The 25,283-nt window shown below is 44.7% G+C and overlaps 1 protein-coding gene across 12 annotated transcripts in view; it reads left to right on the top strand.

The window, feature by feature from the left end:
• Positions 1-25,283, top strand: part of AGAP1 (ArfGAP with GTPase domain, ankyrin repeat and PH domain 1) — a 308,025-nt gene that overhangs the window by 132,193 nt on the left and 150,549 nt on the right. For 11 of the 12 annotated variants that reach the window (XM_038142034.1, XM_038142032.1, XM_038142030.1 and 8 more), the window contains 3 exons: positions 8,068-8,195; positions 14,504-14,659; positions 19,569-19,661. In XM_038142034.1, the coding sequence (XP_037997962.1) occupies positions 8,068-8,195; positions 14,504-14,659; positions 19,569-19,661 (377 nt within the window). The remainder of the gene's footprint in view (positions 1-8,067; positions 8,196-14,503; positions 14,660-19,568; positions 19,662-25,283) is intronic. The other variant, XM_038142024.1, reaches the window with a different exon arrangement.

The following is a 25,283-nucleotide window of genomic DNA, read 5'->3' as shown; positions in this document are numbered from 1 at the left end:
TTTAAGCTGTGCAATAGTGTAACTAATGAGAAATAGAGGGGAATTTATTGCACTTGGTGATTGATTGGCCGAGTACCTCGACATTAATTGAAATCTGAGGACTCCCAGCTGTCTTTCAGTTAAAAAAAATTAAATAGGGGAAAAAAAAGTGGTTTTGGAGTAGTGAAACTATTGCTTTGTAGCGTTTATGGAGAACGTGGCGGGGGTGAAAAGGTGGGATTCCCTAAAGAATGGAAGGGCTGTTTCCTAATCACCTGCAGGCACTGGCAGGATCACTCAGCTTCTGCTACTACAGTCCCACTGTGACTTCAGTTGCTTTTCCCTGGGAGTTTGGCCCCAATTCCATCTGGAAGCTTGGCTGTGGAGTCAGCAGGTTGTGCTGCTGTCTCTGCCTTGTTCAGCAGAGGCACTCAGGCCTGACTGTTGTGTGACAAATTATCAGGATAAATACTCGGCGTTAATCTCTCGCTTAATAACGCCACTGTTTAACCAGCCATCTCCACGGAGAGCACGCTGCTCTCTCCTCTGCTGTCATCCTCTAAATGCACCGTTCTTGCTGGAGCTTAGTCTTGTGAAAATGTCTACATTTTCCCATTAAGTGCTTAAAAAGTAATAAAACTAAAGCCATTAGCCTTCACTCGTCAGATCTGTATCAAGAGAAATATTCTTGGGCGCCATAAATCTGATCAAGTGTTCGACATTTATATCATTCGACTTCATTCTCTGGAAATGGACCTTTGAAGGTAAATTGCATTAAGTAGGGCAGTTTAAATTTTTAATACAATCTTATTGTAACTGTTAGCAAATGATTAAAGTGCAAAGGGGGGGCTTATGTGTTTTGGGAGATTTATGTGAAATGCTCCATGATGCTTCTGCTCTGGCAGGGAACTGCTTTTGTGACAGCTGGATGTGCATAAACCCACTTACCCAGAGGATTTTTAGCTTGTAGTGTAGTGGTGGAGGAGATGACTTCCTACCTGCTGCTGGGTTTCTGGAGGGAGCAGGATTTATTCCACCTGCACTGTGGTGTTGGGTAACACAAAGCTTAACTCTTTTTCCAACAGGTCCCTGTGTGCCTGGGAAGTGGATTATGATGGCTCAGTGGGCTACAAGCTCATGGGCTGAGGTGGTTTATTTAATCTTATTTAGGGGCTTGGTGGTCTGTTTTGAGGGAGGTTTTTCTTTAAAGTACAGCAACATTCTCTAGCTTGAGTTTGGTAAACAGCATAGATAAGTTGTGCTTAAGAAGCAGTGATGTGTTTATGCACCTTTTTCTGGTGTTGCTGTAGTAAACCTGATTGCTTTTTTCTGAGGAGAGTACTCACATCTTGAGGAATAATATCTCTGAATATGTAATGTGAAAAAAGTTATATTTGTTCACAGTATTAGGTGACTATAACTTTTTTCATAGATACCCCAGCAATCATGGCCCTTGTTTTGGAACCAGCTGTGCCCTGTCTGGATGTAGCTGTGTGATCTCATGGTGTGGTTGCCCCTCTGACTTCAGACTTTGAGTTGTTAGGTAACAATTTTGTGTCATTTTGGCAGTTGAAAAAAGAAAACCATTGATTATTCCAGGTTTTTTTGTGAGCTTTTTCTTTAAGTTGAGTTAATAGAACCATCTGGATGAGGCATGAGTTAAGTTGAATGTGATTTAGTAAATGTTATTAGTTTATTTCTTTCTGGAGGGTTGGTTGCATCTGAGATGCACTACCACAACCAGCAGCTTCCTGTCATTGTGTGTCCTTTTCTGTGCTCTCTTAGTGAGCTCATGGGGTGTGCATGACCCTTCAGAAAGCAGGAATGTTCCCTGTGAAAGCAGTCATTTGGTGGTGTGTGCCCCAAAGTGGGCTTTCCATGAAGCCTCAAAATGGGAGTAGGAAATGACTCACTAAGGTGGTAAAATCCTGAAGCATCATATGGTTTTCTGTTACTTAAACTTATGTTTTGATCTGATTAAAAAGCTATTCTGTGTTTTGACATAGAATTAAATGCATACAATGATTATCACATACAATGTAATTATTACATACGATGCTATCCTTAAGAATGTTATTCTTAAAGGGTAATTAACAACTCAGTTGCTTCCTTCATGGACATTTTACAAAACACATCAATGTGACAACATTCTCTTTGAATCTTTTCAGGTTTGTTTGTTTTTTTTTTTCACTTTTTTCTTGTTTCAACATTTTTTAATCTTTGCATTTAAAATTATAACTCCGTGGGGGTTATAGCAGGATTTATGACTTTATTCTGCCTTCACGGAAAAGTCAGCAGAGCTCCAGGAGTTACTGGTGAGGTAAATCCATGTGCAGGAGACTTTACCTGTGTGTCTGGCACAATGTTCCCCTTAAATCCTCGAGTCATGTGCTTCTACTCGCAGCACAGTTCAAGCAGTGAAGATAACACGGGTTCATTTTTTAAAAATTGCTTCAGATGCCAGATTGTTTCCAGTGGATTTATTGGCATATTTGCTTACCTAGGCTTAGAAGGCTGTGATTTGCATGGAAGTTGGGAATAAGTGATGTGCAGTGTTAATTAGAGTTACCTGTGGAGGGAAAAAAAAATAAAAATCTGTTGGCATTGATGAAAGATATTTAATACCGAGCCTGATTTACAGCTGTATTTTCATATCTTGTAAGACAAGGTTTAAGAAGCAAAGATTTGTTAACCAAGCACTTTGTCCTGTAAAACTTCCTAATGCCTTTGGTGTCTTGCACTACAGATTTATATCTTTTTGGTCAATTTGACTTTTCTTTTTTGGTCCTTGAGGTGTCTCCCAGCAAGTCCTACCACGGGCTGTCAGAACATAGAGGGGGTTTGTACTCGGTGCAGAGCAGGAGCCCCTTTGCCTGGTGTGACTTTACAGTGGCACCGCTTCTTCAGGGCAAAGTAACTTCAGACATTTCTGGCTACATGTGGCCAGGAATTAGCTGGATAAATTGCCATTTCCAAACTCCAGCTTTAGAATTGCCCAGCACTCATTTCTCTATTACACCTGACACGTGGGATGCCAAGCTCTCCTTTTAAACAGAAGAATATAAAGGTTGTTTAGCCTAGAAAATTGATTAAATTTAAAATAACAGGCACAATGGCCTTAATAGTGGCTACTTACATTAATGTTTCCCATTTGGAAGCATTTGTGGTTAAGGCTTGCTCTGGTAGTTATTACTGCCTCTCCTGCAATATGTAATTGTGGAATAAATTTACTTTTATTGAACCCTTACTTATGCTGTAAACATGGAATATTAAACTAAAAGGCAGCTGCTGTAAAAATGTAAGCTGCTATATATCTTAACATCTTCCACTTGTGTTTAAGGTAAAAGCAAATACTTGCTCGCACAAAAATCCCTATTTTGCATTTTTTCCCCCAACTAGTTAAAAGAGGTATTTATTTAAACAAGTGTTTATCCCTGCTGATGTTTTTCACTCAGCTGTCATCATTCCAGCTTCAACTGAAAACCACTTTCTGTCTGTCCATCGGTGAAGGGAAATTTCCTGCATTCCCATCTTTTGCATGAGTGGCAGGTTTTAACTGAACCTGCTGTTTACTCGTTCTTGGACATGCAGAGAAGATGAATGGTCTTACACAGGTTTTTATGAGAAACCAGTTTTGATTTAAATTAGTGGTAATTGGATAAGAGTGTTTGCATCTCCTAAAATATGCAGCACCCCTGGCCTGTGATCACTAAGAAGAGAAATGGCACCAGATGTTACGGGTCTTGTGTGCCTGGAGTCTTCCCTTTTAATATTCCAAGCTTTCCTTGGTTGAAGCAAAGAGCATGGAAAAACTATATTCCCTGCCTTTTGGGAATGAGAAGTGATCAGATTGCTGGTACCTTTGGGTGTTTTCCAGGATCCATCTTAGGAGCAGGGAGACATCAGGTCTCAGCCTAGGTGAGGTTTCCCTCAGCTCATCTCTCAGGTGCTGCAGAGTGTTCTCAGTTTTCCAAGATGTGGGGCTGGAGCAGACTCTCATCCTGTGCCTTGAACTCCTCCTAGGAAATATTTTCCCCTCAAATCTTTGCCGTTCTCATCCTTGTCCTTGGATGGAGCTGTGCTGATGAGGTTGATGCCTCAGGTTTTAGCTTTTATAGTTTTCAGATTCTGTGCTGCTGTAGTGTGCACACTGCTTTAGTCTGAGCTTCACGTTAGGGGATGGTGAGTGCTCTGCACAGAGCAGGGAGACAAAACAATTCCTTCTCTAGCTGGGGACCAAGGACAAATGATCCAAATCTCAGGCCCAAGAGCACAAACAACGTGGGCTGGAGAGAGAAAAACAAGCAGGATGGGAGTGCATGGGCTAAAGCTGGAACGGGACAATGAACTCCAATATGCAAATGGAGCAGAACTGATCAAAGTGAGAGACCCTGTGAGTGGTCGTGCATTTTGGGACCATTCTGGTTCATTCTGGGTGCAGCCCTGGCTGGGCTCTTGTGCTGCCCAAGGTGGATCCATTGAGGAGATCCTTTTAATAAATCCCTGCTTTATTCTTTAACTCTGTCCAGCCTCTGTTCCAGGTCAGCCTTCTCAAGGCATCAAGGTCGAGTAGGAGCTGATGTGTGAGCAGCCCTTGAACCAGGGCAAGAGAGCTCTGCCAGGGCAGCTCCTCTGGCACCAGCGTTCCCGGTGGGGTGAGCTCCCAAACGGAGCACCGAGAGGAGTCAGTTCTCTATGGAGGCACCGCCCTGCTTCTCCCCGAGGGAATTCAGTCCTCTGCTCCTCACCCCCAGAGTGCAGAGCGGGAGGGCTTTGCTTGAGGAAAATGAGTTGCGCTCCCTTGTTTCCATCGGAAAGCGCGGTTTGCACGGAGATCCGCAGAGTTCGACGTGCAGCTCCAAGCTCTCGTGCTCAGGGCTCCCTGCAAACCACGTGGGCAGGCAGGGAGCGGGAGATGCTGAGGAATGAGTGAGTTTTGACTAACAAAAAGTAGCGTTTGAGATGGAAGTGGCAGGGGGTGGCAAGGTTAATTTTGTTGTGGTGCGCTAGGTCAGGCATGGAAGGAGAGGCATTCAAGCCAAGAGCTTTCCCCCCCAACTCAGAGTGGGAATTTCACATGCTTTTAATTATCAATGCCTTCAAGCAGAATACAACTCCCAGTCATTCTGGCTCGTGGAATCAAATTTAAATGTATAAAAAATAAGCGTCAGTCCCCCTCCGAGGCCAAATATTTGCTAAATATCAGTTCTCCTTGTTTACAGCTCTAAGTATCCATGGCATATCCCTGTTTATTTGCAGAAGAGTTCTTGACTTTGCACATAAATTTTGTTTAGCTTTTCATACTACTGATATATTACAATAAAACCTGTCCCAAATTGATAGATCGAGTATGTAAAAGTACAGACAATTCAACTGATTTTTAAAAGGAGTTGAAATGCTTCTCACCCATTATTATTTTTGATATCTGCCATAGATTGGATTTGGATTATTTTTGATATCTGCCATAGATTAAGTTGGCATTCATCTGGTTTAGAAATACTTTTTAGAGAGTATTAAATTCAAATATTGTGTTCAGAAGCAGCTTGGGACAAAAACAATTCTGCTTTCTTGAATTTTTTATTCACTTTATAGAACATCATTGTTCTCATGGAGCGAGGAGCTAAGAAATTTGAGGTGATTAATGGTTTATTTTAACCCCACCTGTGTCCAGACTGGGGCCCCCAGCATAACGATGTGGAGTTGCTGGAGTGAGTCCAGAGGAGGCCATGGGGATGCTCCAAGGGCTGGAGCCCCTCTGCTCTGGAGCCAGGCTGGGAGAGCTGGGGGTGCTCACCTGGAGAGGAGAAGGCTCCAGGGAGTGCTCAGAGCCCTTTCCAGTGCCTGAAGGGGCTCCAGGAGAGCTGGAGAGGGACTGGGGACAAGGCATGGAGGGACAGGACACAGGGAATGGCTTGCCACTGCCAGAGGGCAGAGATGGGTGGGATATCGGGAAGGAATTGTTCCCTGGGAGGGTGGGCAGGCCCTGGCACAGGTGCCCAGAGCAGCTGTGGCTATCCCTGGACCCCTGGCAGTGCCCAAGGCCAGGCTGGACACTGGGCCCGGTGCTCTGCTCGTGTTCAGGCTGTGTGTTTGAGTCACTGGGTTCAGACTGTCGTGGGTTTCTTCCCCCGTTCCTTCCCCTTCCTTGCCCAGACTGTGCTGTGTGTGTCAGTGTGATGCTGCCAACACCCCTGTACTCACATGGCAGGGAAGAGGTAAATATTTCCCTTGGCTAATTATCTCTGCCATGTGAGAGCAGGAGCTTTTGCAGATGAGGTAGTTTTCATTCATGTGTGGTTTTTGTTCAGTTCTGGTCTTAATTTAGGTCTGTACCACATAGGATGAAGACAAATCCATGTGCATATGTTAAAATCTGACCTTTGGTTTGCTCTCTTCACTCGCTAATGTGTTTTAAAATATTTTAATATATAGCTTCCCAGGCTCCAGATCAATAACCCAATGGGTCTGAAATGACAGAGTGCTACGATATTCCCCTTTAATTTAAACATGATTAGCTGATGAAGGTTATGATCAATATGCTAGGGGAAGATAAATTAATTGATATCATCCTTTCAGGATGATAAGAGGCCTATTGGAGGTGGGATGTAACTAATGAAGCTGCTTCTTCATATATATGAGCCATTCTTTATACAATGTATTCTCACTAAATCATGGTTATGCCATCATTCATTTACATGAAAAACATAAGCCACAGACCAGTTTGTTATTAAAATTGCATTCATTTGAGGAGAAACTATGCTTACACTGTCCCTGCCTGTGCTGTAATGTAGTGAGGGAAAATAATCTTGGAATTTACATAATTGTCTTTTTGTGTTTGCTGAGCAAGACAGACTGGGTTCTGTTGGCTTAATTCCAGTGAGTTTCTGGGGAACTTTTTAAAGAGATGCCAGTAAATGTTACTGGTTTTGGTGGAGGTGCTGCAAGTGACTGCAGCCTCCTTAGCATAAGTTTTGTGAAGTGCTTCCCTTCATGAAGCAAACCGCATGCAAGGAAGCTAAATTTAGTTAGTGGCATTTTTGATTAGCCACTGCACAAGTACCTGTTTCCAAAGACTGAAATTTTGATTAGTTTTTAATTTGTGACTCAAAAGGTAGCAAGAAGTTTTATTTTTATATATTTATGACATAAAAAGAGCTCTTTCCAAAGGCTTTAGCTGAATTAGCAGCATGAGCTCAAGTTCCAGTGTGTGAGGGGATGAATTTCTGAAACGGTTTGACTTGTTTAAATTGAAAGATCGTAGGAGAGGTTTGGAAGTTGCTGCATTCCACATCAGCTCTGTTTGATCTTTTTTATTATGGGTCTGCCAAGCCGTGTATAGAGATGTTAATGGCTCTGATCCCGGTATCCGTTTGATAAATGCTGCTTTTCCTTCCATGCTGAAGAGAATGTCTTAATAAATTGAAAAAAAAAAAAAAAAATCGGCATTTTTCCAGCTGTGCTGCTGCTGCAAAGGAATAAAAGCTAAAATTAGAGAACATGATACAGCTTCTTTCCTTAAAGAATTTCACTGGGATGTGTGGTACCACCAATCCAGGTATTTATTTGCTGTCGTGGACCCTTTATCAGTTCTAATATTCCAGTTATCTTTGGTTTGTGCTCCACAGTGGATTGCCCTGGTGCAATGGCTGACAAAAAAAGGGAAATCCATCTTATTCCTTGGCATCAGAGACCCAGGTATCTTCTGTCTGCCAGGACAATATCCCAAAGAAGAATGGAAAATGTTTGCTACCATGAGCTTTGTTAGTGTGGGGTCATAAACACAGAGAGGACTTGGTACAGAATTCCTGGTATTGTTTTTTGTTATTTTTTTCCCTAAGTCCTCTGGTGCTCACCTGGTGGAATGAGGCTTCTGGAGTCACATTTTCCATGTGGAGAACCCAAGCTGGAGTCTCCCATGGAGCACCATGGAAAACCAACACCCTTCCCCTTCCCTGTAACACCTCAGGTTTTGGAGCAGGCTTTGGTGGTGACCCCAGTTTGCGTGTTGCTCATTGTGTGTTTCCCTGCTGTGCCCTGCTCCCCGCGTTTGCTCTGCCTTACCTGCCTGGCTGTTTTGTTTCCCTTCAGTTGCCCAGAAGATCGTTTCCACCAAGAAGAAGCAGCAGCTCTCAATCGGACCCTGCAAATCTCTGCCCAACTCTCCGAGCCACTCCTCCGTGTGTTCTGCCCAGGTTTCTGCCGTACATATCAGCCAGGTACAGATAAAATCAATGCTTGGGAAAGGAACTGATAAGCTGCTTTTCATCTCTGATGTGTTTCGTGCCGTTTCAAGTGCTCTCCTTGCTGCTTGAGAGGTAGTTGCCATTTTATTAATGCTGCCAGTGCTCTGTAGTTTGAAGTGGTATTTGAATTTAATTTTTTTTTAGATTGGCTTGAGTTCAAGAAACAAAGTAGCAAAGCAGAATAATTTGGCTTTAAAGCCTGCTTGGATTGATAAGCCTGCTTTGATCATTCTCATTGATACCCAGCAGCCTGCAGCTCTGGGTAGGCCAATCGTTACAGTTGCAGGATTTGCTGTGCTGTGGTTCAACATCCCCTTGCTGTGTTTTTGCTGGTTACTCTCTCTCGGCTGTGCTGAGCTGGTGTGTCCCAGTGGTTAGAGTGCTGGAATTTGACACTCGATGGCATTTTGAGAAACGTGTGCTTAATACCTACATTTTCTGACTTGCACAACCTTTACCCACGTGTATTGCACGCTCCTCTGTGTTTCCCTAACAATGCCCTTCCTCAGTGTCTTTGTTTTCTAGTGTCAACTGATCATCTCTGGGCTTGTCCCCAGCTGGGATGGATATAAACTGAATGATGTCAGATACCCACAGCCATTCTGGTGTGGTTTTCAGCCTAAACTCAATAATACACAGGTTATTTTCCAGTCCTGAGCCACCCACGTGAGGATTTGTCTTGACTGTGGACCTTTATCCCACACAGTGCCTGCTTTGTGGCAGAAGGGAGTAGCTTGTCCCACTGGGTTAGAACCCTAAAGACGCAGGTGCCAGTTTAGTCTTTAGAGTTCTCTGCTGTGACTTACTCTGCTTCAGGCTGAGTCCTGATACGACCTTAGGCTCTGGCTGTGGCTTTTAGAGCCCAAAGAGAAAGCTGGAGTTCAGACACCCCTTCCTAAAGCAGGTGCTGAGTGAGGCGTGTTGCTCCTCAGAAGAGCCCTGGCACCTTCTGGTGAAGAGCATGTTCTCACATGGGAGAGGTTCTCCCCTTTCCAGGTTTCCTCAGTTGCTCTGTCTCTGACCAGTTCATGGCCACAGGCCCTTGGAACTGGCCCTCTCTGGGGGCATTTCTTGTTAATGAAGCTTTTTTTCATGAAGGACATCAAATAACTGGGGGCTCACTAGCTTCCTACCCAAGTCTAGTTTGAAGGTCAACAGCAAACACCAAATTCTAGACCAGTACCATCACCTATGCAGCAAAACTTCTTGCCAGTGATAAGAACTGTTTGGGAAAATTGAGGCAAGGTAGCTTTTGTGATAAGGCTCCCTAGATTCTGCTTCAATAAAAGTGAAATAATGTTCTTTACTGCCTTTGCCAGGTGTCATAATTACCTAAAGGGGCAATTGCATCACCAGTCAAAGATGTCTCTCTTCTGAGGCTGATGTCATGCCTAAAAGTAGAGGCCAGAAATCTGTTTCATGTCGTATCTCCTTTGTGCTACACTTAAAGGCAGTATGACCTTGTTTAAGGGAAGGAAGCTGAATCCTTATCCCAGACTTAAAAGAACTTTGCAACTGCAATTCCAAGTTTAAGATGATCTGGGGCAAGATTTGCCATCTCTGATCTTGGCTGGAAGACTGGCTGGTGTCTTGCCCTTTGGAACATCTCTCTTGGCGTAATGATGTTTCTCTGAAGATTTCCTCCATGAATCAAACCCGTTAGTGGTGCAGTGCCCTGCCACTTGCATTCTCCACAGGAGCAGAGGCCTTCAGAGGCAGTGGTTACACACAGCACTTCTGCTCAAGTCGGATATTGTTCCATCTCTGGTTGGATCATCCCGGGGATTGAACTCCTGCAAACTCTCCAGATGACTCTGCAGTCAAAAGCTTAGGCTTTAGAGAGAGAAAAAAAAAAAAAGAGGCATTGAGTGTCACCTTAACCAGAGTAGTCCTTAGCGTACCCTGGGGGGAATTCTAAGGCTGAGCACCATCCAGGGCCTCTGTGGTTCCAGCCTGCCACCTTGGACAGGGCTTGGAGCAGTCTGGTCTGGTGGAAGGTGTCCCTGCCCAGGGCAGAGTGTTGGAGTGAGATCAGCCTTGAGGTCCCTTCCAATCCAGACCACTCTGGGATTCTGTGACAGACTTATCTGTGTGTGTATGTGTGCTTCTCTATCTGCATGTCCAGGAGTCTGAGGTGGTGCCTGCCTCAGTAAGATCCCTTCCAGAAAATGCCCTCAGGAGTATCTGTAGTTACGTATTTCCAGAGGCCTATCCCACACAATTAGATGCTTCCTATTCCAAAGACAAAATCCACTTGTCTTTGTAGTAGGTGCTGCTTAATTTTCCTTCTGACTTATTTTTTAATGTGTATGTCAGTCAAGGGGAAGGTTTTCCTTGAAAACCCTTGTAAGTACCTCAGGTACCTCTGTTGGCTTTCAGGGCAGCACAGAATGCATGGAAAGAATTTTATTCTCAAACCCAAGGATTATCATTCACAAACATGATGGACAGAGCTGTTGTATACTCTGACAGCAAGAGGGATGGTGCAACATGGCTTACATTCTGGCTGCATTCAGGTATTCTAGTCACAGCCCACTGTCTGGCTTTTTGGAAGACTTCCAAGAGGTAGACTGAGTTGTTTAGAGGGGAAGAAGTGTTGTGCAGTGGATTGGAGGCCTCTTACTGGCCACAGGGCATCTTGGAATAGGTCTTCAGTCTACTTTTTACAAGTACAGACCAGTCACTTCTGTACCTCTCTGCTCTGCATGTCTATCCCGCTTTTCATTCCCACATGCCCCTATCCTTTGACAATCTTCCTAGGCATGATATGCTTGTATACCATGCTAAGTCTAATTTCAAAGAAGAACGAGTTCCCTTTTCCCTCACAAAACCCCATAGAGGCATTCATTTTCCCTAAATTCTTCCTGGTGCTGGAGGAGTTGCTTGTCCTTTACACCTGACAAATCAGCTGTAAGACTTTCAGACATTAACTTCGCAGAATAGTGCCAATGAAAACAGTTCCAAAGGGCTGTTTCTTCTGCCCAGCCCCTGGAAGTGGAGATCATGTGGCTCCCAAACCCATGAGGCTGCTCAGCTCAGCCCCACCTTTGGTCCTCAGTGCCCCTGTGTGGGGGCTGGATAGCCTCCTGAGGAGTTACCTGCAGCTGGGTTCGAGTTTGCGCTGTTGTAAAAACAGCTGGAAAAGCCCTTGGCACAACAGCTGTTGTTGCTGTTTGTGTGAAAGGCTCCAGACCCCTCTCCAGACAAATTGATGTGCATATTCCAGCCAGGAATCCCCAGCAGTGAGCTGCAGTTCTGAAGGTAGAGATGGGAAGATTGTTTTACCAGTCACAGTAATTCCTAGAAATCTGCAGTCTGCATATGTTTTCACACTGGCTGGCTTTCCTGGAACTCAGCTGTTATGTTCTGCTGTGAGAGGAGGTTGAAAATGGCACCATGTTTCCATGTCTGCCTGATCTCCATGCATTCCTCTAGGACAGAGGGACCTTACTCACCCTTTGGTGAAGGAATTTTCCTTGATATCCAATCTAAACCTCCATTCCCTCCCCTCTTGTCCCTGTTCCCTGGAGCACAGCCCGACCCCTCGGCTGTCCCCTCCTGTCAGGAGCTGTGCAGAGCCACAAGGTCCCCTCTGAGCCTCCTTTGCTCCAGGCTGAGCCCCTTCCCAGCTCCCTCAGCCCCTCCTGGGGCTCCATTCCCTGCCCTGGACATGCTCCAGCCCCTCAGTGCCCTTCCATGTGCACTGCAGTGCCAAGAGTTGTGTTTCCTGGTCAGCAGTGTCATCCTCCAAGGAGATTTGCATTATCCCTGGGAAGGTGTGGAGCTTAACATCCACTGCAAAGCTGCAGCTCAGGTGTGGCTGCCACACAAACTCTCTCCTTACTACCTGTTGTAAATCTGTAGGGATGCATTATTCATGTTTGCACAGTGCCTCCAGACAGTTTTTACTACAACAGGATTGTCCAAAAACATAAATTAAACTACAAAAAGCAAAGTGCAGTCAGCTTGGTCATCTGTTGTTTCATTGTATGTGAGACCTGGTTATTGTTAAGCTTTTTGGAAATTTTCTGGAATGTCAAAAACTAAGAGAGGAATGATAATGTATTTAATGCCACACATATCACAATCCTTTTGTATTTACAGGGTTGTTTCTAAGTAACCTAATATTTATCTAGAACAGCACTTTAGATGCCTCCCTGTGAGGTTGCTGAGGCCCTGGCACAGGGTGCCCAGAGCAGCTGGGGCTGCCCCTGGATCCCTGGAAGTGTTCCAGGCCAGGCTGGACAGGGCTTGGAGCAACCTGGGCTAGTGGGAGGTGCCCCTGCCCATGGCAAGGAGTTGGAATTGGATGATCCTTGGGGTCCCTTTCAACCCAAACCATTCTATGGTTTTTGCAACCATTCTCTCTGGTTGTGGTTTTCATTGTTCCAGCCCGTGGCTTATTTTGAAATGGCCTCAGAGTTTTATTTACAAAGTTGGAAATCCACTGGGCTTGGTGTGTGAGAAGAGAAACATTGCCTGCAGGACTTCTTTTATAGAAACTCTCTGTGCGTCTTTGGGGAATAAAATATCCAACAAGTTTGTGTTTTCCTTTAGGAGTTACTTATAAATCACTTAGAAATCCAGGAGACAGCTGCAAGAAGTGTAAAATATTATAAAATGATGAAGGATTTAAAAGGTAAAATTTTAGGGAATCCTTCATATTCCCAATCTGGAAAGTAGGCTCTTAGGGCATGAATCTGTTTATTTCAGTTTAAAAAAAATAAAAAATAATATTTCCTTGCCACCTTTCTCATCTCCAACACATCCAGTGGTTTGGGAGCAAGCTGCTACAGAGACAGGAAAAGTAAATGTGGGTTATTGAGGCCACTTCTTCCCAGCTTGTCCTGCTCATCTGTCCAGTGTTACCATTCTCCATTAGGACACTAAAAACGATCATTCCAATGACGTTATTTCATCTCCTTTGTTTTGTACACATCTCCCAGTTCTGCTGCCACTTCCTCTGGCACTTGAGAATGCCGTGGGAAATGTCTCTGCCCCCTCTGTTGCTTGCAGTGCCTTCACCTCTGCTCCCTGCTTTGGGAAAGCTGCAAGAATCAGAAGAGAACTTGGAACATGCAGAGCCTTCAGCTGGGGGCTGTAAGGAATTGTCTCCTGCTTTTTCATCCTGACTGGTTACAGCTTGAGGTCCCCATCCCCAAGGAGCATGGGGGAAGTTCTGTGAGGCATCTTTCTCCTCAGGAATTCTGGAAATACCCTCTTACCACCTTTCCTCACTTCCTCCAGGAAACTTGACTGCCTTAAAGATGGCCTTTCCTCCTTCTCTGTGCATCCCAGACGTTTCTTTTCCCTGCAGAATTATGTGTGAGTTAGTGCCCAGTCCCTTCATCCACTGCTGCTCCTCTGCTGAGTTTTCCATCCCCAGCAGGCAGAATTTTCCATGTTGTCCTGCCCCAGTCCCCCATCAGCACACAGAGCATCTCCTCCTTCAGCGGTGTTTTTAGTACTTGTTTATGTCATGTCTAATAAGTCCTTTTAAAGAAAAAAATAATACTTTTTTCTTAATCACCTTTTGGTCCTTTCCAGTCTGTCTGGTTTCCTCACCTTCTTCCTTTGAGGAATTTGTTACCTGTGTTCATTTATTGTTTTATAGGCTCAAAGCTTTATTTCTTTCAGGACTAGGATGTAACATCACAGTTTTGGCTGCTTCAAATAAATTGGAATATCTTACTTACAAGTTTTGTATCTTTGCACCAGTGGCTCCAGCAAATCCTGTGCAGGGCCAAGAGTTGGACTCGATTGCTCTTCTGGGAAATTCTGTGATGATTGGAATATGTTGGGATTTATCCAACCCCTTGGTAGCCATTTTACAACCCTGAATTATTTTTGTTTTCTTGATCAGCTCTCAGTGGTCTGGTGCCTCCAGAGTAGGTTTAACTCCAGCTATGCAGCTCCATGGCACTGGGTATTTCGAATTCAGTTTAGTAGAAATCCAGATTTGGAAGGTTTTCCCCAATGTTCTGCTCACTCGTGCACTAGAAAACAAATGAAACTGTTGCTACCCAGCTAAGGTTATACTGTGTAGAATGGAAATGTGCCTGCTGTATAAACAGAGCTATCTAAGTATTCAAAAAATAATGGTGGGGGAGATGTTCAAAGGCTTGAAAAAGTGGCAGTAGGGCAGCTCTGCTGAGCCCCTGAGCCATGGCTGCACTTGTGCATAAATTTGGAGTAAATCAGGAGTAAATATGATACAGCTGGGGATTGTCATTTCTTGAAAGCAGCGTACCACTGTTTAAAACTCCCTTTAATCCTTGCAGACCAGTAATGGAGGAGGGAGTTTAAGTGATTATTCCTCCTCTGTCCCATCAACTCCAAGCACCAGCCAGAAGGAGCTGCGGATTGATGTTCCTCCCACTGCCAACACACCAACTCCTGTCCGTAAACAGTCCAAGCGCCGATCCAACCTCTTCACGGTGAGTCAGCCAGGGGACCCTCTGCTGCTCTGGGGACAGCCTGAGCCTCAGCCCCTGCTGCTGGGCTGTGCCTGCTGCTCTGGGGACAGCCTGAGCCTCAGCCCCTGCTGCTGGGCTGTGCCTGCTGCTCTGGGGACAGCCTGAGCCTCAGCCCCTGCTGCTGGGCTGCTCTGAAGGCACAGGAGTGCTGAGACAGAGCTGTGGACTCAGAAACATGAGCATCCTGGAATTGTCGTTGGGTGGTTCTGTTTGAGACTTAAACAGGAGTGCTTTTCCTAGGAAGACAGGCTGAGAGGCTTGAGGTGGTTCAGCCTGGAGAAGGGAAGGCTCCAGGGAGACCTTAGAGCCCTTTTCAATGCCTGGAGGGGCTCCAGGAGAGATGGAGAGGGACTTGGGACAAGGCCTAGCGTGATGGGACTTCCACTGGCAGGGCAGGGATTGATGGGATATTGGGAATGAATTCCTCCCTGTGAGGGTGGGCAGGCCCTGGCACAGGGTGCCCAGAGCAGCTGTGGCTGTCCCTGGATCCCTGGAAGTGTCCAAGGCCAGGCTGGACAGGGCCTGGGGCAACCCGGGCTAGTGGAAGGTGTCCCTGCCCATGGAAGGGGTGGGACTGGATGGGCTTCAAGCTCCTTCCCAAACCAAACTATTCCATAACTACCCCATTCTACTTTTGCTACTATATAGAATCAGTTCACTTTTTTCTTCTTCAGGGCTAAAAAAGATGATGGAGATTAAAGTACCTTTTTTTTTTCTTTCCAAACCACCTGGTTTTTTCTTCATTGAGAGGCAAAAAACCCCAAAATCAAACAGAAAAAAAAAAAAAAAAGCAAATAGAAAGCTGCCTGCTGCAATTTGACAGGTCTTTGTTTTGCAGAAGTACTTAGGGAGATGCTAGTGAAGGCCTGAGTGAAGGTGTCCTTGGTTCAAGCCCTCTTGCTGAAAGCTCTGGGATGGTGTTGCAGGTGTAACTGTGGTTTGTAAGCAGTTTTTTGACAGGTCACACATGTCATGGCAAACTCAGAATGGCTGTGGGCTCTCGTGTAACTCCCTTGGGGGTTGTGGCTATGTGTTACTTGTGTTTAGGAACCCACAACTTTCCTGTCAACACGGAGAATTGATATATTTTATTCCAAAGGTGATATCAAGCTCACTTCCCACATACAAACCCGATAAAACCATTTCCTCAGACTGAAATCTGAGCTCTCCCCCTTCAGCAAGTGGAAAGTTTTGTCACCATTGCGGAGCTCTGAGGGACAGCACAGAGCCCCAGGGATCCTGTGTCCCTCCCAACAGAGGTATTTTGATTTAAACCCAGATCTCCCACTCCTATGAAGGAGAGGAAATCATGCATTTGTGTTTGGGTGCAAATGTGTAGGTGGAAAACTACAAAATGAGTGGCCTGGGAAGAAGAGTCCCAGCTTTTACACCGATATTTGATAACAGCTGTGCAGATTTCTTCCCATTGGTGGGAATAATCTGGAGTTGGGTGGGAGAATTCCAGAGTTCCCAGCCCCACTAGATGTCAGTGTCAGCCCAGAAACCAGCAGCAGTCAGAGCTCTGGAAGCAGAGCTGGGATGCTGCTGCGTCCCTGAAACATCGCCGTCCATCCATGGCCAGGCTGAAGGATGTGTGAGGGGCTGCCAGGGCTCTGGGGGTGGTGTTGGCATTTGGGAAACTGGGAATATTTCAGTTTGGAGCAGCTGTAAACTTGAGAAAGGGAGGAGAGAAAAACAGACCCATCTACAGTCACAGGAAAGGTTTGAGAAGAGTGTTAAGTCAGCTGTAAACAAACAGACTAAAGCTCTGGTTTGTGATAATTAGTGAGAGCCATATTTACTGACATGAGAGGGTGTTGATAGTTGTCTTAATGTCTGATAACTGGGAAAAATAATAATTTGCCTTTGCAGATTTAGTTGTGTCTTTTAAGGTGGGTGTAGTGAGATTGTTTAATGAGTTGCCCTGTAATCTATGTCGTGAAGTACTTAACACCCACTCTGCTGTAACCCAGCTTCTGTGCCAAGTTACAACCTAGAATTATTTAATTGAATAAATAGGTAACTACACAGAAAATGCTGGTTATGAACAGAGTGTGTAATTAAAATATTTTACTGTTTAACTCTGGGTTTCTTGCTGTGCTTCTCTTCCCAGTCACTTATGCCTTTATCTCTTACAGAATCAGATATATTTCTGTTTAATAATTGCAAATTGCCCCTTGTTATCTAGCACAGGTAATCTCTTTAGTGATCTTTAGATCTTCTGTTCTTGGGAGAGGATTGGGCTAAGTAGAAAATACTCGATTCTTCTTAATTACAGTTTTTGAGTTGGAACAGGGATGAGAATTTTAAACGTGTTCAGTGCATTAAATGCAGCATCCCATCTTTTTGGCATTGAGTATTCATGTTCGTTGTAAAGCTGTTGTTGCAGCAGCTGATTTTCCCCTTGAGTGATAAGATAGATGAAATATTAGGAGAGTTTATAACCTTTGTTTTGGACAGTGTGATAACAGGGACCACCAAATAATCTTGTATAGGGCAGGTGAGGATTTAAAATGTATTTATGAGGTTCACTGAGCAGAGGAAGCTGATCCTGACCATGTCTGATCCCACATTGGGTGAGGGAATTTCTGGCATAGAAAGGCGCATCACCTTTCCCACATTCAATGTTACCTGTCTTACATATTTACAGAATTCCAAGAGAATTTTTCAGACTTAAAATGAGTTCTTGTCTCAGTATCTACTGTTAGAGATGAGTATTTTACTTTTGGGGTGCTCAGCACTGCTGATCTGGGTCTGGTTGTGCCCAAACTCAGGTGTGACCTCTTGGGCCAAGTTTTATGTGGATTAAGTCTGCGAGTGGCTTCCAGTGCAACGGGGAAATCACTCCAGTGGTATTCGTGGAAGTGCTTGAATTTTTCCAGACTTTTTTTGGTTTGCTGGCGCCAAGTTTTAAATAGAACCATTTATTGTATAGATGTGCCATCAGAAAAAGTCCCGGGAAGTGTTGCTCCAGCATGGTTTGGAGTGGATTTTTTTCTGCTGGGATATAAGACATATTGTGTGTGTCATAGGTACGAAAGCATAAAAGATCAGATTTCTGTTTCACTGCACAATTTATCTTTATAAATAGCGGAGCGTGCGAAGATTCTCCCCTGGAAAACGTTAGGGATTCTGTGACTACGAGCAGCTAGAAGGGAATTTGCCCAGCAGAAATCCCTACATTTCTGCACTTTTGGCATTTACCGGTGCTTTGCACGTAGACATTTCCCTTCCACGTGCAGCATGTGATTTCCAGCTGCAGTAACTTTTAGGGAATGGTGATGATTTAAAACCAGAAATGAAAAACAGCGCGTAGATATTCAGCCTGCATTTCAGAGGCAGGGTTCTTTCTCTAAAAAAAGTCAGATAAAAAAGAAACATTCAAGTTGACAACTCCCCTCCCAAGGATTTGGGCACCTTCACTGAGTTTCTTTACAATGTCACTTACGGGCGCCTTGCGCCATTGAAGCTTTGTTTTGCCTTGTATTCTTGGGAAGTGGCACTTTCAGAGGCCGAAATCTGTCTTGAAGGACGAGGAACAATAGTTATCCTGCACACTGGATTTCATCCCTCCCACTTGTTTTGCTTGCTTTCATTTGTTCTTTGTTTAATTCCCCGGCACGTCATTCCATTGCCCCGAACCATAGTAACTGGCCATCGCAGCCCGTTCCCGGCGGAGCGGGGCCGGCAGCGCGGGATCCCCGCTGGGTGAATGTGTTGCTCAGAATGCTCTTACTCGGAGTCCTCCTCGCTGCCTTCCCTCCCTCCCTCCCTCCCCTCACGCTCGAGGGCAGCTGCTCCTGGATTTTATTCTTCCTCCCACCCCTTTGTGGGATGGGGGAAAGGGGCATTAGCGATCCACGCTCCCGATTCTCCTCCCGATTTCGGCGTCTCTTCCCGCTGGGAGCGGGCTGTGGCGTGGCCCCGGTTTTCATCAGCTCCCCACGGCGGTGCCGGACACCGCCAGTGGGCTCCTTTCATACATCATTGCCGAGTTGAAAAGCACACGAAAATGTTTTCCCATTTCCGATATTGTGTGAGTAATGTTCCCATTGGAAAGTAATGGAGTGAAGTTGTCACTTGTCAGCGCAGTTATTAAGGAGGATGACTCTCAGGTCTTCTTTTTGTAATAAAATAAATCCGTCAAGATCACTGCGCCCGTGCGTTCTGTCGCAATAACGGGCTGCGATCTGAATAACTTCTTCACATTCCCATGTAACTTGATAAAGTCACAAAGGGAGCGCTGTGACCTCACTCCTTCCAGCTTTGGAGGAAGCCAGGAGAATGCAACTTGGGTTTTAGACATTGGTAAAATTCTCCTCATGCTGATTTTTCCACATTGTGTTCAGATAACTTTTTCCAGTCGCCGGCTTTTCTTGCGGTTCCAACTTTCTAACCGTCCCGAAGCAGAAAAAAAATAGTAAGTTGAAGTCTGTATGGTCAAATCCAGCATTATAAAATCATATTTCTAAATAGTTGCTGACATTCCTAAGAGCCACACAGGTGTGAATTAAATGTATGCATGGCTACATAAAATTTTTTTAATGAGGAGATGGCACATTCATTCCCCTTTGGAGCTGCTGTTGGAAACTTCAGAAACGTGTCCTCTGATGTTGTGGGTCTTCAGGCAGTGAAGCTGTAACTCTTTAAACCTAAATGCGCTTCAAACTAGCGGATGGTTGAAATTTATGGGTGGTGAATGGGAAATTTATTCATTTTTAGGATGGTTGTGTGCTCGTGTAGATTCAATCTTGAGCCTATATTTACCCGCCAAAGTATTTTTTAATTGCCCCGAAAGAAAAAAAAAGGCAAATAAAAGCATCTTCTGTGTGCGTTTAATGGAGCACAAACTTTTCTTTTCGCTCTGCAGTCTCGGAAAGGGAGTGACCCAGACAAAGAGAAGAAGGTCCTGGAGAGCAGAACAGACAGCATTGGAAGCGGCCGCGCAATCCCAATTAAACAGGTAATGCCGAAATAGTTGTATTTTTTTTTTTTTTTCCTTCCCTGCTTTCCATAGTTGGGAGACAAGGCACACCTCGGGTCCAGGCACGGCGGTGGCGGGGCAGAGCGCGGAGCGGCGTTTGATGTGCGCCGGTGATGAATGTGGAAGTCACTCACTTGACATCAATTAGGAGAGGTTCCTATGTGTATTAAAATAGGATCATTAGAATAAGAAGAGGGAAAATGTGACAACAGGCCTAATGAAGTGCAGTCTGCCGGCCTGCATATGGAGCGGGTTTCTAGGCTGTGCTGGCTTCAAAGCTGCCTTTGTAGAGGGGGCTTTGATTGGGCCGAGTGCTGCCAGGCGCAGGGTAAATCAGATCGCTCGACAAGAGCCCCTTGTGATGGCAGGAATAGCCTGATGTGGCCCTAATTTGCTACCACAGACGGACATCTGAACACAGTTTCAGGCTGCTCCCTAACAACGAGGCAATTAGTTGTGATAATCATGGCCGGTGTGTCAGCTGCGCGCTCTTGTTTGTAATTTGCTAATGAAGGAATTGTAACTTTGATTAGGTTCAGTTTCATTTAGACCTTATTATATAAGAGAACGTTTACAGCTGTAATGTGTGGCCTTAATTAAACTTTCTCATTACACAACAGGACTTGAAGCCGAGGATTTGTTTTGGTCTGTTTTTACTAGCCTAGATGCACTTTCATTAGCCTGGAAACTCAATGCTAAATTATAGCAGGGAACACTCCTTTGAAAGGCAAAAGCAGTGCCAGCGTTGGATGGGAAGTATTTGGGGAATGAGATGATTTACTTGCTCAAATGAAATGGCACTGGATCCATGTGGTTGAGATCTCCACATTCCCATGGAACGCTTCTCACACAGTTTCTGTGTCAGTGTTTCCAAGTGTTTACTCACGTGTGAGAGCTCCCTTGCTAGAGATAAGCTCCCTTTCTTTTGCAACTTATTTTCTTTCCACATGTTTCTTTCCAGTTGTTTTGGTGCCTTTCCTGCCCCCCAGAGGCTCACTTGCCTCTCCTGATCTTCCCTCAGCCTGTGCCTTATCTGCCAGGGAGCCCTGGATGTCCTGTGTGGAGCTGGGTTTACATATTTGGGGTCTTTCATGTTTTTCCTCTGTCTCTGGATGCGAGGAGGAGTTGATTTTGTACCCTGAGCCATTAGCTGTGATTTTTTTTCCTGAAGTCATTCTGAAAGACCTTTTGGGACCATCAGGCAGCAAAAATGCTGTCGTGTGTGAATCTGTAGTAGGCAAATTTTAATCAAGCACGCTGCAATCCAGAAGAGCAGTTTGAAAGCAGAGGAGTTCAGTATTTGGCTCTGCATTCAGGGGAGGAGATTCCAGGCATTTAAAGCAAGCTACAGTTTTATTTTCCTACAGCTTTTGTATGGTACGGGATGGGTTAGACCGGCTGCAATCCTTTTGGGTAGTGCTAATTAAACAAAAGTGCAGCTGAGAATGTAAAACTGAGGAATAGCTGCGCCAGTATTTATTCCAGGCATACGCACTGTTCTTTCCTAAAATGCTGTTGTATGGAATTAATTTGATTAAAAATAGGAAGAGTATTGTAAGGTAAACATTGTAAGTCTGATTGTGCCACAGCGTGTTGTAAAGAAATATCCCTTGCAATATCTGGAATTTCTGTATGGAAAAACTCTCCTTGCAGCCCTGCTTGTGCACCAAACATGACCAATCTTTTGGGAACGTGTCCTCCTTGTTACTAATCCCAGTTATGGTCATTTCATTTTGTCACCTACAAGTCATTACCCACAAAACCTTGATGTCCATCCTCAGCAGGTCCATCCCGTGCTTTGGGCTGGGAGCTTGGGAGGTTTTTGCAGTGCTGCAGGGTGGCTGCTCCCAGTGGGATTTCACATCATTCTCCGATGTCAGCAGGATTTTGGAGGTCTGTTCAGCAGGGGTGGCTCCATGTTCAGTTGCTGATACAGCCACGTTCTCAGGGGGCTCGACAGGTGCCAGGTGCTTGGAGCTCTCTGAGGCAGCAGAAATTCCTGCTGGGAAAGTTGGTGCCTTTTATTTCATGCCTTAACTGGGAATAAGACAGATGTGGAAGGGAGCTTCTTGACTTAAAAATCTTTGTGCTGCTGTTCTTCTTAAGATGAGAAACCCCTTCCATCATGATGTTTTCTGTGGCAAATGGAGTCACAGAGCCATTAAGGTTGGAAAAGCCCTCTAAGATCACCAAGTCCAGTGCTGAAACAAGCAGTGCAAGGGCTACCACTAACTCATGTCCCCAAGCACCACATACATCCTCATGGATTTTAAATCCCTCCAGGGATGGGGGCTCCACCACTGCCCTGGGCAGCTGTGCCAATGCCTGACCCCACCCTTTCTGTGAAGAAATTTGTCCTGACAGCCAACCTGAACCTTCCCTCGTGCACGTTGAGGCTGTTTCTTCTTGTCCTGTCTCTTGTTGCTTGGGATACTTGGGAATAGAAGGAGAAATCTGGTTTAAGGCTGCAGCATTCCCAGGATTGCCGTGGGAGAACAAAACTAAACAATAACAACAACAAGAAAGCTTTACCAAAAAAAACCCAAGCAAACAAAAAAACCAAACGAAACAACACCCCACAAACAAATGATAAAACCTCCAGCCAAAACAAGTTCCTTGGAAGGCTGGAAATGTTCTGGTTTATGAGGGAAAAATGGAATCTCTCCCAGTACTGTGGAGGAGTTGATGATCATTCTGGGCCCCAGGGATGGATCTGTACAGCTGCCACTGGGTTTTGGTCAAAAGAAGCCAGGAGTTGCAACCTGCTCCTGCATTCCTGTTCTTGGTGCCTGAATCCCTGTGGGTTTAAGGGAAATTCTTGAGAGTTTGGGAGAATTTGGATGGTGCCCTGAGCAGCCTGGTCTAGGGGAAGGTGTCCCTGCCCATGGCATGGTGTTGGGATGAGGTGGGCTGTAAGGGCCATCTCAACCCAAACCATTCCAGGGTTCCATGAAGGAGGTAAAATTGTGAATAGCCTGCTTCCTTCCAAAGAAACACCCTGAACATTCCTTCAGGGCTTTATCCTTAACTCAGAGCAGCCTGGTCAAAAAGAGTTAATGTTCTTATTCTCTGTGTCCTTTCTTCATGGTAAAGCTGATTTTTCACTGCAGTGCTAAATTTGGTTTTATTGGGCTAAGCCATATAAAACCATCCTGATGACCCTTGCTGCTCCCAGCAGAAACCCAAAATGTAGGCAGTGAAAAGCAGGCTTGTTTTTAAAGGGTGGCTGCTTGCTCCTGCCGAAGTACTCTTAAAGTGAGTGAAATTTTGGGAAGGCAGGTTTCCTGGGGAGGTACCAACACCTTGTGTATGCACAGCCACCTCAGCATATCTTAAATCCTGGACCTTTAGCAGCTCCTGAGAACTGGGAGTGTCAGAAATTTTAAAAAATAATACAGATTTTCACTTGTGTGCTATTTAAAAATCTTGTGCAAATCAAACAGAGTCAGAAAAAGTCTTGAACAATATTGGCTTGAAGTTAAAATCCACAGGAAGTTCTGTACTTGTGAGAGAGAGGTGCTTCAACTAAGAATATTTAAGCTATTTTCTGTAGCATTGCTAATAATACTCTTAAAGTGAGTGGCTTGCTCTGGTTGGAGAATCCTCCTTCCAAACCCATTTATTCTGGACAAGAAGTCTTGTTCCTGAGTGAAGATTTTGAAGAATATTTTGAAGCACACATTGGGCTGCACAGTTTTGGAGAATTGACTTTCTAGGATGGGAGGTTTTGTAGCGCTTTGGGAAAATTACTTTGGTTTTTGTGGGTTTGGGAAATCTTTATCAGTAGGGCATATTCAAATTAAAAAAAAATGCACACAACAAGAAAAATAAAAGCAAGAAGCTCAGCTCAGCGGTGAGGGGGCTTGTCATGTATTAATTTTTCATTGCTGTGGAGAATTGTACATACATAATCACTTGATTGCAGTGGGAGTTAGCGAGCTCCTATGGTGTCATTTGCATAAATCTTGTTAAGTCAATGGCAGTTAATGAAGTACAAATGAGCCTGGAGAAGGTGACATGCAAATCGTGGGTGGCAGATGGGAGGTCTGTTTTTGGGATGGCAGCTGTGTGCTCTTTCTTTTTTTTTTTTTTTTTAATTTTTATTATTTTTTTCCTCTGTCCTGCCCCCATCCCCCCCCCCAGACTGGAGTGTAAATAAATACGTAAGAGCTGGCCTTGACTTTTGCTCCCAGCCCTTCTTCTCTTTGCCCTTTGCACTTAATCACAGATGCTCACATCATTATCTACTCCAACCATATAACCTTGACTGTTCTTTTACCAAAAACTGGCCAAAATCAGTGTTTGACACGTTGCCTCCACCCTTGGCTTACCCTGGGAGGTGCTGCCCCTCTCGTGCCCCCAAATTGCTGCATCATTTAGGGGTGACAAACTAGAAGCCCGGATCAAAAAATAAATGTTCTAATGGTTAGCGCTGTATTGATGACACAGTGAAAAATTTGCCATCCATGACTTGCAAAGGTGAACTTCAGAATCCATTCCCTTCCCTCAGTTTGCAAATGGCTGGATTAATGGAGAAAGTGGAATATCTTATTCAGGCTTTACTTTTAGGTGATATTTCAAATGACCTTCTTTGCCTGCCAGCTTGGCATATTTAAGTACATTAAAGTAATCTTAATGAAATTAGGTATTTTGCCTTTTTTTTTTTTTTTTCCTTTTCTCTGACCTAAAAATAGGAAATTTTTTTATATCAAGGCACGGGGGTGGCTTCACTGATTTGCTATTCATGAAGAAGAGTTTGGTTCCTGGTTGTACAAGCTGCAGTTTTTCCTTAAGATGGGCATATACAAAACTGCCACTTCCCAATGTGCATTGGAATTTTATTAAAAGAATCATTAAACTCAGCAAAGGTAACTTTGAAGATGCTCTCATCAAATGTCAAACTTGGCATAAAAAACCTGTCACTTCTCCTCATCTCCTTGCAGGTGTAGGTCAGTGTTGCCTCTGTTTCAGTAGTGATTTTCTACTTCCTCCACTTCACTACTGATTTCCTGACTTCATTTCTGAGTAGGTTACTCCCTAACCTCATTTCTGTTCATTTTTAGCCATAGCTGGCATGTTTAAGCACCAGTTACACAAATCTTGCATGGAATAGCACCCAACCCTCTTGTTATCTTGCTCCTTCCAGTGAGATCATCCTACCTGAAGCCTGTTTTCCCTTGAAACACCCGCAGCTCTCTGTCCAGCTGTGGGAGCATTTCAGCAGGCACGGCAGTGTCTGGGAAATAGGTTCTGAAAAGGGATCATCTGCCACATCTGCTCAGTAAGAGTGATGTCCTTAGTCATCCTCACTCCTACAAGAGCACCCCAGTGCTCCAGGCAAGTGTCACATCCAAGACTGGCTGTACTCACAAGCAGCAAATGCTCTTTGCTCTTTCCTGGCTGCAAATGTTTACTCGGAGTCCACCAGAAGAGAGAACAAACAAGCAGTGATCTTAGCAGCTCTTCCTGCTTAATTCATCTGACTTGACAGGGTGAAAAAACCATCCAGAGGAGCACGACAGACAGATGATGCCACAGCCACTGGTGCCAGGGCTTATCTGATGGCTTCTCTCTTCTGTCCGAGTTCAACATCAGGTTGTG

Source organism: Motacilla alba, chromosome 7 (genome assembly GCF_015832195.1).
Source record: "Motacilla alba alba isolate MOTALB_02 chromosome 7, Motacilla_alba_V1.0_pri, whole genome shotgun sequence".
NCBI lineage: Eukaryota > Metazoa > Chordata > Aves > Passeriformes > Motacillidae > Motacilla > Motacilla alba.
The sequence above is the reverse complement of the archived record's forward strand: the minus strand, read 5'-3'. Positions and strand labels throughout refer to the sequence as shown.